The 12,401-nt window shown below is 41.3% G+C and overlaps 1 protein-coding gene across 1 annotated transcript in view; it reads right to left on the bottom strand.

Annotated features, from left to right (window-relative positions):
• The window catches only part of radil2a (Ras association and DIL domains 2a), a 30,307-nt gene extending 18,187 nt beyond the window's left edge, over window positions 1-12,120 (bottom strand). Inside the window, exons 1-8 of the mRNA XM_063472426.1 lie at window positions 11,602-12,120; window positions 10,450-10,794; window positions 9,908-10,143; window positions 7,339-7,667; window positions 3,892-4,584; window positions 2,932-2,969; window positions 1,724-1,893; window positions 1,537-1,649 (exon numbers count right to left, since the gene is read on the bottom strand). Coding sequence (XP_063328496.1) covers window positions 1,537-1,649; window positions 1,724-1,893; window positions 2,932-2,969; window positions 3,892-4,584; window positions 7,339-7,667; window positions 9,908-10,143; window positions 10,450-10,794; window positions 11,602-11,729 — 2,052 coding nt within the window. The 5' untranslated portion in view covers window positions 11,730-12,120. The remainder of the gene's footprint in view (window positions 1-1,536; window positions 1,650-1,723; window positions 1,894-2,931; window positions 2,970-3,891; window positions 4,585-7,338; window positions 7,668-9,907; window positions 10,144-10,449; window positions 10,795-11,601) is intronic.
• Window positions 12,121-12,401: the final 281 nt, after the last annotated feature.

Below are 12,401 nucleotides of genomic sequence, written 5' to 3'. Positions count from 1 at the left end.
AAAGGCTGGTTTCTTGTATTTGATGGTATACTTGCACATAAACACAACACACAGTGTATATTATTTATGCGTTTGCCAAATTCATAAGTCAAAACATATGTTGTCCACCTAAGTGTACATGTATAAAACTCTCTGAAAAGTACATGTTAAAAAAAAAGTTCAAAAATCTGTTTTTCATGCCTAAAGATGAATAAAAATACTTAAGAAAAAAATCCTGATTGAGGCTGTCATTATTCATGCATGAAAGGGTTATGGTCACGGGGATGCTTGAGCCTACGCCAGCTGTCATAGGGCTAGCACAGACACAGTCAGCCCTTTACCCTCACATTCACACCTTCTGCCGATTTAGAGCCACCAATTAACCGAAGATGCAAGTCTTTGGACTGTGAGAGAAAGAGAGTACCTGGAGTGAACTCATGGGAAGAACATGCAAACTCCACACAGGAAGGGTCCAAACCATGCTCTCTAGCTATGAGGTCACACTGCAAACCACTGTATCCCCGTGAAATAACAACATAGAATTCATGCCTTAGACTATAAAGACCTAAAAAAAACTGTTTGTAATAGATGCATGTGGACATATTGTTAAAGTCTGTTGGTTATCACATCTTAATCTGAAGTTGAATCTTACAGCTCCAGCTGCATATTTTTAACTTGGGCGGATGCAGATCTACCACTTTTGGCTTTGCATCATTGGGCGTCTTTGCACAGCAATTGCCAGATATGTTCTGGTCAGTCATTTCATTTTGTTTGCTGCATTTTTCTCAATGTTTAATTTTGCTTTAAAAAATATTCTGTCATGTAACTCGAAAGCTGGAGAACATTTTCACATTGTGGGTCTGCTTTTGTTAATCAACAAACCAAAGTAACCCAGAGAGAGAAGACTGTGTTTATGTTGCACTCAGTGGAAAACAGTGTATTTAAGACATTTTAAAACATTTTAAAGACCAGCAGAGACCATCTAATTATCTTTTTGACAAAAACAGCGACAAGCTGGTTTGCTTTTAATTGTTCAATTTTATGTCAGATATTCTCCATCCACCATCAGCTGTGTCCTGGCTAAAGAGCCACATTTACACTAACTATGTTTTCATTTAGTCTGTAAAATAATAATTCCCCTGTTCATTTTTGTTTGTGTTTAAATCCTCTATAAACCACACTAAAACACACCTGCTGTTCTTTAAAGCGTTTTGCAATGTAGCTTCAACATTAAAGAAAACGCTCACATTGCAGTTCTGGTTTATGTTATTTAACAAACCAGCGTAGCCTCGAGGGAGAGGACTGTGTGTGTGTTTATGTCGTGGTCAGTGGAAAAGACACTCGCTCAGTATCTCACAGGCCTTTCCTGCCTGAGAGTTTGTGTTTCCATTCTGTTATTGTGTTTTCTGTCTGGACAACGCTCAATGAAAACAGAATACGCTGTTTGCACTAGACTTCCTGGTTCATGTATGACCAACACTGAGAGTAGAGAGGCCAAAAGAGATGTGAAACATGTGATGTAATTTTTATGTGAGCTCTTTATGTTATCAAGCCAACCTTTGTTAGGTAGTAGACGGTCTGCTGGAAGGTGAACATGATGACTTCCTCCAAGACTGTCATGGCTTCCTCGCAGGCTGTCCGAGTGGATGATATCTCAGAGTCAAGCAGACCTGTAGAGACATATAAATAAGTCTTAACAGCACACACACAAACACAGATAGTGGTGATAATGATGAATGCCCACCTTCATCCTCCTGGTCCAGCTTCCATGGCAGCAGCTGTGGGACTTCATGCTGGATGAAGTGCAGCAGTTCGATGGAGTTAGCCATCCACAGCACCAGCGGCTGCAGGCCCGGGATCAGCTCCTTCATACTGAGCAGCTGCAGCTGCTCCGACTGCTCGTCGCCAGAGCTCCTGATGTAAAACAACCAGTGGGAGATTAGATCTGAAACAAGCCTGAGAAGACACTGTGAGCTGTCTATAAACAGAAAACGTTTGTTACAAAGACCCATGTGACCCATTCTAAGCAAGTGTCCATTCAACAAATGCGATATTTATTGTATTTTATTGAACTACTTTAACTTTTATGTTCTTGTGTTTAATGAAAATTTTAATTTCCTGGTTTTCTGGATAAATAAACTCCATCTTATCCTATCCATTCACTCTTAACTTCCCCGTTAAGGTTTAATATTTAACTGATTAGTACTTTGATAACCAGTCATGTATTGTTTTGGGAGGTTTGATTTTTACTAAACAATTAAATGTGGGTGTTTTAAAAATCAAGCAATTACTATTAATTCTGCAGATTAACTGATATTTAAACTTACTGTCATGGAGGCTATACATATGTTTTGCCTCCAACATGACAGCCATAATAGTCAGTAGTCTTTGGGTATCTAGTATAAAAAGTGGTCTCCATGTCTGCTTTCTTAAAAACCATTTACAGTTAACTTCCTTTTAAATTTCTGCAAATCAGCAAAATACTGTGCGTGGTTAAGCACAGTTAAGCACAAGTTCCTGCTCCTTTTCAAGAAGCTGCGTTTTGTCTTTTCCCAATAAAATGAGTTAAAGTTTCTAATTTGTGATGGACTAATTGGTTAACTGACTGAAAGCAAATGTAGGAGGTGTTTTTATAGTTTTGTTATGATTTGCTATGTTTTCTACTGCTACACAGCTGTTCGCTCTGCATGTCATATAGGTCATATGATCCTTTGGATTCCTCCCTTTTATCGAAGCCCACACAATGACCTCTGACTCAGAATCTGCTGACCTTTGATAGCTTTTCTCTTGCTGAGACAGACAGTTTTTAATTCTCCTGATTATTCGTGATCACAACACAAACTTCGCTTTTTGTGCACAACCTAAAATGAAAAGAACTTAACCTTTTTCTAGAGGATCATGTTAGTTTCAAGTATAAGAGGTCATATATCTTGTGAAAACACTTGTACTCACGTTTCTGGCTGGATTGCTGCAAGTTCCTTTGTCTTCTCCTGAGGGGGACAAAACACAGATAAGACATTATTTCATGGCTGCTTTAAGTTTACTAATGGGATGTACCAGTGGAAAAACCCTATTTTTGTGTTCAAAAGCTGCTGTCAGGATATCCGAACATAATGCAGTGTCAGTTTTGCTACTGAAAGCATGAATACAGGCATTTTTGGCCTTATTGCACATGCAACAGGAGTGGATGACCATTTAAATGAGTCATACAGATGTGATTTGATAATGTTTGTTGCACACAATTTACTGTAAATTGTACTAAATTTTACTCCCCAAAAAGTATGTTTTATTTTCCGCGTGATGCGGCTGTGACAGGAATGTTGATTTCTTTGGAAAGCCAGGGGAAGTTGTTATCAGAATGAGTGCATAATTATTGTAGATGGAAGGCTCAAAGCTGTGAGCAGTGCCTGGGCATTTGGTTCTGTCCTGCAGCTCTTCATTCAGTCCTCAGTGTGAATGTTTAGAGTCAAATCTCACATATTTTAGGTCCTTAAAACTGAACCTAACAGAGCAGAGATCAACTGAACCTGATAAGGAGCATTACTTACAAAGTATAAAGGCAACCAAATTACTTTTTCCAGTATTTAGTGACAACTTCTAAACAAAAATTGCTCCATAATGGAAACTGCAGAGCACACAATAGCATCTGTGTGATTTTTCTCAGCGGTGCACACATACACAGAGCTCTGCAACAATAAAAAAGGGACTTTAAAACTTTTTTTCTTATCTTCTTTCTAGTATCAGATCTGTTAGATTTTTAACCTTAACCTTATTAACCTTATTATCACTCTCACATTTGAAAACCCTAACCTCAAGCAAAAAAAGAAAAAAGAAAAAAAATGACTGGAAACCCAACTGCCAAATAATGCTTTGGTCATGAAATTTAACGTACTGCCGAGTGTTTTTCCTTACCCACGTAATGAGCTGGATCTGATTGGATAGCCGAAGCAGCAGCTGTCTGAAATGCGTCAGCTCAAATGTGGAGGCTGAGTGCTGGATGCAGAGACTCAGCAGGAAAGCTGGTGTCAGCTTCGGTTCATTCCCACTGGGGTCCAACATGTCCAGGATCTGTTGTAGGACTCTTTCCTCCTGGTCGAGTTCATAGCTCAGCGAAGCCTCAGTGCCCTCCAGGTCTCTCCAACGAGGAGGTAAAGGCTTCCTCTGGAGCTTTTTCCCAGCCACCAAGGAGCCGCATGACAAACAAGAGGTCTTTGAGTCAGAGTTTGGGCAGAGTCTGGTCATCCAAGGAGGAGTGTGGAGTGATCCTGGTGTGCTTGTAGGATCCTTAAACATGAACAAGTAGTGTTTCCCCAAGCCAACCAAATCTCCTGGATTCAGTTCAACCTCCTCTTTAAGGAGTAAACCATTTCGGGTCACAGGAGCTCCATGAAGGGGCTTCAGCATCGTCAGCGTCTTTCTGTGCTCTCCTCCTGTGGAAGTTTGGCTGTTAGAGTCCAGTCGTCTGACACAGCAGTGCTGTGGTAACACATCTGGAGCAAACAGGAGGATGTCCACCTTCAGCCTCTCCTCATCTTCTCCAGTGTGATGCTCCCTGCAGCAGCCAAAGATGGTGGTGGTCCCACTCATGAGATAGATGACAAAATCCTGGAAAAAAAAAAAAAGAAAGAAAAAAAAAAGACATTTGTATCAAATGTTTCGCACAATAAATTCAGCTGCAAAGCTGGCCGATCAACTGCTTCGGTTTCCATTGTAAGCGCCCCCAACTCCTCCTGATGTGATCTTTGGTAAGCTCTAACTGAAGACCTTGGCAATATTTAACTGTGAAGCCACAGAAGTTGGGTTACAACTTCTATGACACAAGAAGTTGTAACTCAAATGTACTTTATCCAATCTGGCACAAACTTTTTCATTTAATCTGCCAGTACTGACTAAAATATGATAAGCACAATCCAACATTCATGACTTTGTCACTGTGGGTTCTGATCAAGACATAGGAGTAGTGGGTGTTCTCTAATGCCACCTATTGGGCACAGGAAGTGATTTGTAACACGTTTGTGGAACTGCCAATAAGAGTCCAACAGTTTTAGCTTTTCCTTAAATCACACCTGTACACAGAAAACTGACGGTGGATGGAAAGCAGTAAAAAGACTCTTATTGTTCGTTTATCTGCACAGGTTTTGGCTGTGATTACAGTAAAGAGCGCTGCTGTTTTCAGCTCTTTGCGAGTGAAATGCTCACGCTGTTGGACTCTGTACCACCAGCAATGACTTCCTGCTGTGTCTTCCATGACAGCAACAACACAAGCTTTCATTTTGCGGCCTCATATTCTTCCTCTAATGCAATTCCATTCTTCAAGCAAACATTCGTTCAAAGTAGCAGTCAGCGGGAAGCCTGGGATTGATTTCCTTGTGTAACACTTTGGAAATAAACCAGGAGTGTGCGTGCAAGCAGCAGTAGGATCATCTGGTAAAAGTACAACTTGAACTGGCAGAGCAAGGCGGGACAGGAATGGAAGGGCTTATGAGCGAGACGGTGAGGACCAGGAGCTCAGGGTCACCACGTTAAGACTATTAGTCAGGTGATGATAGCCTATCATCTCTGCTGCCTAAAGCCAAGCAGCTACAACAGCATTCATATGAGAGGGTGTTATTGCTTTGTTACTTTTAAGATATAAAGGCTGTTTACAGACAAAATGATTAATAACTGGGATGCATTGCTGTAATGGGTAATGGTATCAACCAGTATTCCACCAGTCAAACATACGCTGACTCCACCATCCTGACTGAAACATACTCAGGCTTGCTTAAAAACGCAGCTCATTCAATAACAATAAAAGCTTAATGGGCATCGCGCCACCACAGAAGTTGTGGCTCAGCATCAAAACTCTTTCTCCACTGAAATAAATGCCAGGGCAAGCCAAACTCAGTTTTGTTTCTTTGGTCTCCAACAACACAGTTTCAAAAAACAACCCAAAAATCAGCTTTCAGTTCCTGTTGCACGACTGCTGGTCCGCCACAGACCCGCCTCGTTCCTTTGCTTTGGTTTTGGGCGACCCATTGTTGCAGAGTAAGATTAGGTCGGCTGCAGCTCTCAGTTTGCTGCCGTGCTCCCAGCATCCTGCTCAGTCAGCAATCCCCAGCAGCGGGGATAAAAACACTGCGAGAAAGAGCTTCCTGTTCCTGGGAATGGGCTAAAGCCACAGCGTGCTCTCTGGTTTACTGTGCAAAAGAGATCTTTAAACAGGTGATGTTGACAAGGACAGATTTTGGAAGTAAGGACAGTTTGAAACAGAGGTCAGGTACACTGGTATGTTGATTACAGCACAGCAGTGTTTACATGCTACAGTTTATCCTCCTAATCAGGACTGTCTCTTTGTTCTGCCAAAGATCCTAAGCAGGTTTCCTTCTGACAGAAGGTTGAGCACTCTGTTCTTCATCCTTTCATTGACACATGATGACACAGGGCTCACCCTGAGCCCGAACAGGATCACCTGGTCCTAACACACCTGTGTAGCAGTGATTCCGCCCTGTCTGACTCTCTGACTGAGGGATTTTCTCCTTGAGTTACATAACAAGCTCAGTTCGCCACTATATGTTTCTCTTCCTCTTGTCTCTTTTAAGCTTGTTTGCTTACACGCTCACAGGAGACACTCAAGGGCAATAAGAGGTCTTCACAGAACCAGGTTTATTATACTTAACTAAAACTTTACAATAAAAATGAACCTCAAGTCTTTAAAATGTCAAAAAAGGAGTTCAGAAACTGCCTGCAAATCTGCTTGATTATAAGTTTTCAATCATCTGTAGGTCAGCTTTAAACTTTGGATACTATTATTGGCAAAAATTTGGTTAAATAAGACCAGGCTGCAAACAGCACTGAAAGAGAACAACAGCACCCACCTGTAGCTGATATTACAGCAGCACATCATTCTCCTCATTTCCAGATCCATATTTTTGTTGTTTGACTATACCAGAGCAGTTTTGCATGAGTTGCAGGTAAAAAAAAAGAAAAAAAAAGAAAGAAAATCCTTATTTCTCTCACACGGGGTTTCGTGCAGGCCCCTCAGTTCAACCTCAATCCAAAACAAGCTGTTTTAGCTTCTCCAACTTTAGACTAACTTTCATGTGATTTGCCACCACTCACAAAAAAGCAAGTGGGTGGGACTTCTTTCCCTGAGTTGACCAAATTAGGCTTATCCTCTATGTGACATCATACAAAGCCCAGGGTAGGAAAAAAACTAACTGAAACTGAGTGTTTAGAGCAGGCTGAAGTCTGAGCTTACAGGGATAACTGTTTCCTACAATGACCTCATTATCTGAAACTCTGGAGTTCAGAAAGGTCTCATCTGCTTAAGGTAATTATAGTTATAAACAGATAACCTTAAGTTGGTCTGCCACTCACCTGTCTGTGGCTGTAGCCCTGCAGCAGGAGGAAATAAGGGAAGTCAAAGGGTGGGTGGATGGAGTACTGGGTTGTGTTATCATCGCTGCTCTCAGTCTCCTCCTTTTCCATGCCAAGACGCAGCACTTCCTTGTCGGCCTCAGCCTCGGGATCCTCTCTGAGCGCACTCTGTTGGGCCTTGCTAGCCTCCTTGCCCATCGCGGACAAATCCATCTCGCTGAGGCTCCTCCAGATGCCGAGTCCATCGGTGTCCTCCCCGCTGCTGTCCACAAACAGGGAGGTCACTCTGGAGCGGGTCTTCTGCAGCTTACGAGCCTGGGCATTGATCCCTGGATGGACAAGGAGATACTATGTCATCGAGTGTGTTGACACCTGAGTATGTTTCACGACTCATTTTGGACTTTTAAAAAGTCTTTATCTTCTTACTATAAAAAGCTTCCAAAGCTTGGTGCAGTAATTAATTCACTCTATGCTGACGATGCTGGACTCTATCCGCTTGTTAGTTTCTTAGAAAAAAATGATCTAACATAAAATCCACAGAGACCAAGGACTTCTTAGTTTATCAGGATCTTCATTACATACAAACATCCGGCAGCTCTTTTTCTTGTGGTCTACTTAATCTCAATTAATCAATCTCAGGTGCGCTGCAGTGATATTTCTAACTGACAGATTCAAGGCAGAATTGCACAGGGTTAAGGTCAAAGATGACTTTTGTGATTATTACAAATTAGTAGTAGTTCACAGGTAATACTAGCCCAACTACAGCTTATGTTACTTAGGTTTTTGTATAATTTAGTTCATAACATCTACTTAATTAGATAAACAACAATAAAGAACATCATATAGATCAAACTAAACATACTAAAATAGAGATACACAGAGTGTTTGATGCTCCAGATGCCGCATGTCACTTAATTAAAAAATAACTAATTCAAATTCAGAAATAAACTGTTTAAAATTAAAACAGGACAAACACAGCAGAATACTGGACTTCTCAAATTTGTGGCCTCAATTAATCATTTCAGCTTTAGACAAACTTTGAATCAGCGCCAGGAAAAACAGAAGAACTACCTCTCGTGTTTAAAAGTTATCTTTACGATAAACAGAATTCCTCCCAAAATTACTCCGGTCATCCGAGCTGACTCCAGCATAACACTTTTCTGCTCTGGCTTCAGTTCAAATGCAACATAACCAGAGGAAAAAGGAGGGAAATGTGCAGGGAAGGTGAGATGTGACCACCTCTATCAGATACCAGCAGCCGCTCTGTCGGCCTGACGTAACACAAACACTATTCAGCTCGTTGGGAGCCATTAAGCGAGGTGGAATGTCCACAGGGTCCGGCTTCACACCCGGTGCTCCGCTGCCCTTATCAGCTGTGGAAATGGGTGTTTTCCACATTGTTCAGCACTGCTGTGACAGGCTGGGCTTGATGCCTAAAAACCCCATGGAGGTAAAAGGCAGCTTTCCCCCGGTCAGAGAGGAGGAAGAGGAGGGTAGATCACAGAGCCATGAGAACCAGTGCAGAGCTGCACAGATAGAGAACTCTGAACGCCAATATTTGAATGTGACTTAGATAAGTCTTTTATGTATTAAACCATTTTTGTAATCACCTGACACTCTCATGTGCCACCAACAGCTTCTCAACTGCTTTCTATGTGAATGACCCTGCATTAATTTTTCCAAGACAAAAAGAAAGCAAAGCAACACTAACTAATGCTAGCTTAGAAATAGAAATCTATTAATCACCAACAAATTACTGGCTCAGAGAACAACACAGAATCGAACAAAAACTCTGCATACAGGAAAAATAAATCTGTCTTTAATTTTAGTCTTTGCTAGTTTAGTCTACCCTATAATGAAACCGGTGACTGCGTGTTTGTACTGAACTTCTGAAATCTTAAAATCTGACAAATACCAACTAGTTTCCTGACAGCTAAAACAAACTAATAAAAAAACCCTAAATATTCTTAAACTAATAAATGAGAAAACTCAATCTGAAAATGAAACTGGAACTCTAAAAACTAATAGACACTGTAGACTAAACACTGTACCTTTTTTAAAAATGTACAATCAGCTCAAAAACCGTAATTTTAAAAAAGGAAGAAAACCTTCAGTAGAAATCAAATTATAATTAAGGTTATCTGTAATTTAAGCTTCGCGCTATCAGACCAATCCTGATTAAAAAGCCGTCAGAGTGTCGATCCAGAGCTGAAAAGGACCACAACAAACGTGAGCCAAAGTCAACAGGGCCGCTCAGCCCCCACAGCGCAGGAAGTCAGCTCTGACAGAAAGAAAAACACAGCAGCTATAGGCCTGGTGGGAAGAGCCGCGTTGTGCCTTGATGCTTTGCGAGGACCTTATGGACCCTTGAATTAAAGCAAAGATAAGAGCAAGGCAGCTTTTGTTTCCTCGTGACCTCTCCTGCATGTCTGTTTGAATCAGTGATAAGAGGCACAATGAAACCCAGCAATAAGAAACATCTAAGGCTCCCAAGGCTAAGGCTGAGTGATTGATAACCCCAGTGGGAGGATGTTAGGGTCACTGTGCAGGTGTTAGGCGCCGTGCATACCTGCTGTGATTGTGTCCCTGTCCTTTAAACTTTGCTCTTCGACGCTTGCCCGCAGCTGGATTTCAAAACGCCTGGAGAAGCCATCCTTCGGCTTCCACAGCGACTGCAGCATCAGGGGCCTCTCGCTGTCACCCACAACCCTAAAACACTCTCTCTTCCACTGGTTATCAGCCCCTGTCTGGCCAATCACGTCACACAGCACATAGTTGTTGGGGTCTTCTTTTTCCAGACAGTACCTGAAGAGAAACAAAACAGAGAAATTAAGCATTAGCAATAAGTCTGGAGGTTGTTTTTCACACTGAAGCAGTCATAAATGTTTCTGATTTCTAAGTTTTCCTCTTTTTGTCCTCAACAACGGCTCACAATCCAAAGATACTCAATTTACAATTAGATCAAATAGACAAAAGCAGTAAATTCTCACATGTTAAAATCTAGTCTGACCTAAAAGTAGCACTACTTCACTTTTACTTTGTTTATTTTAGGAATAAATCTTATTGCAAGGACTCAACAACATGTTTTAGGACCAAGAGAAAACCTCTTACCTTTCCAAGGCCTGCTTCACCAGCTCCTTTGCACTGGACTGAGTGGTAGCCAGCACACTCTTGTAGTTGGTCCCCTGGCAGATGTCACTGCCAAAGATCTTCAGGATACCAGGAATGGACATTTGGCTGGATAGCTCAGCCGGGTCGTCCACAGCCTGGAGGTCTCCAGACAAGCTCCCGCCACTACCACTCGCCACCTGGACATGCTGTCCACCGTCTCTCAGGTCAGGGCTTTGGTTGAACACAGTGGAAAACCTGTTGTTGTGGCGGCGGATTTTGCTCTTGGCTGGCTGCCGGACGCCAACGCTCTCAGCAGAGCGGACAGTGCTGTTCGAGTTGTTGGACCTGATTGGAGTGAGAGGACAGAACACTAAAACATCCTGCACATGAACCATGATCTATCTAAAGTTCTCCACTTCAGACCCAAATTTAGAACTGAAACAAACCAGTATTTTGTTTTTACACTTATCTAAACTCATCAGCTAATTGTTTGGTCTCTGTGAAAAAAATGCAGTAATACAGACATAAAATTTAACTAAAAAGAAAACATGGGCCGAAATACTGCTAACATATAAAAAGTCATTACTAAGGCTGTGTAATTACTACATTAATTAATATAGTTTCAATTAAAGCTATAACTTCGTTTTTTTTCTCATTAAAGCTCTACTGAGACCAGATATAACTCATGTATCCTTTAGTACAGCAGCTCAAAATAAAGTTAAACGGAACGTAAATGAAATTAAATGTTAACTTATTAACAATATTTTCCCCATAGTCTGAATTTCTAATAATATTACTATTATCATCATTACAAGCATTAATCTGGCACATCTTTATATGCATCTCAACATTAAATCACTTAATTTCTTGGTGCACTGGTATAAAATGCAGATATAGCAATATAAATTATATTATAGTATATTATACTATATTATAGTATAGTATATTTTAAAGGATTACATCTTCTAAAACTAATGGTGCTGTGATTATAAACCTTTATGTGTCTACTGGAGGTAGAAAACAGGGCAGTTCAAGAGCTTTTATCGTAGGTTGGGGTTACTCTCTACACTGTAAGATTACTGCTGTAGTAAAGTGACGCTATGTAAATAAAACTAATTAAAGTAGATTCGATTAAAGCATGCAGAGACTTACTGGACAGATCCATTGCTGGGTTTCCTTCCCAGTTTGGCCAGGCGCCTTTTGGGAGAGCGGATGAGTAAACCCACGGGAAAGTTCAGGGTTTGTTTATTTACGTGGCTGCTTCTCTCCTCCGAAATCATTATTTTTAACGTTTTTTCAGCTTCTACATAAACACGGCGAACATGGCTTTATTCACAGCTAGTTTTCACGATAAGAAGCGAGCGTAGTCCACTATTTCGACTCCCAGAAAATCAGGAAAAGGTGTGTAAGTACTCCAACAGTGTATCGGCATCCATGAGAGAAGTTCACATTCCCACATATGCTGAAGGAGAACCAACTTCAAGCTGCTAAAATCGGACCGCTGGAGGGTAAAATCCAAACTGGAGTCGAAGTTAAGGAGGAAATACAAAAAAACAGACGCTTACGTTGCTTTTTATCCGTTTCTGAGCTGTAAAACGGGTGAAATCAAAGCCCGGTCCATGATAAGAAAGCCGTTAATTCCGTCCGGAATTCTGAAGCGGACTGAATGAAACTACCTGCTGCTGCACGAGCCACTACAGCAACACGTCACCGCGGCGTCACGGTAAGGAGCGAGGGGGCGGAGCTAATCACAGTTCAAACACGGGCATACACAACTGTCCTTCCTAATTTGTGAGGACCTGCGGGCACGTAAAGCGGAGTCTCACTTCTTTTAGTCTAATTAGTTAGCTAGTCTTTAGTCGCATCATACTACTTGCATAATACTATTAACCTGACATTAACGTAAGCACTAAAACCACGACTAAACCCTTAAACAAGCGCCTGAAAGTGAA

This window comes from Pelmatolapia mariae, linkage group LG4 (assembly GCF_036321145.2).
Source record: "Pelmatolapia mariae isolate MD_Pm_ZW linkage group LG4, Pm_UMD_F_2, whole genome shotgun sequence".
In the NCBI taxonomy this organism is placed as follows: Eukaryota; Metazoa; Chordata; class Actinopteri; order Cichliformes; family Cichlidae; genus Pelmatolapia; species Pelmatolapia mariae.
The sequence above is the reverse complement of the archived record's forward strand: the minus strand, read 5'-3'. Positions and strand labels throughout refer to the sequence as shown.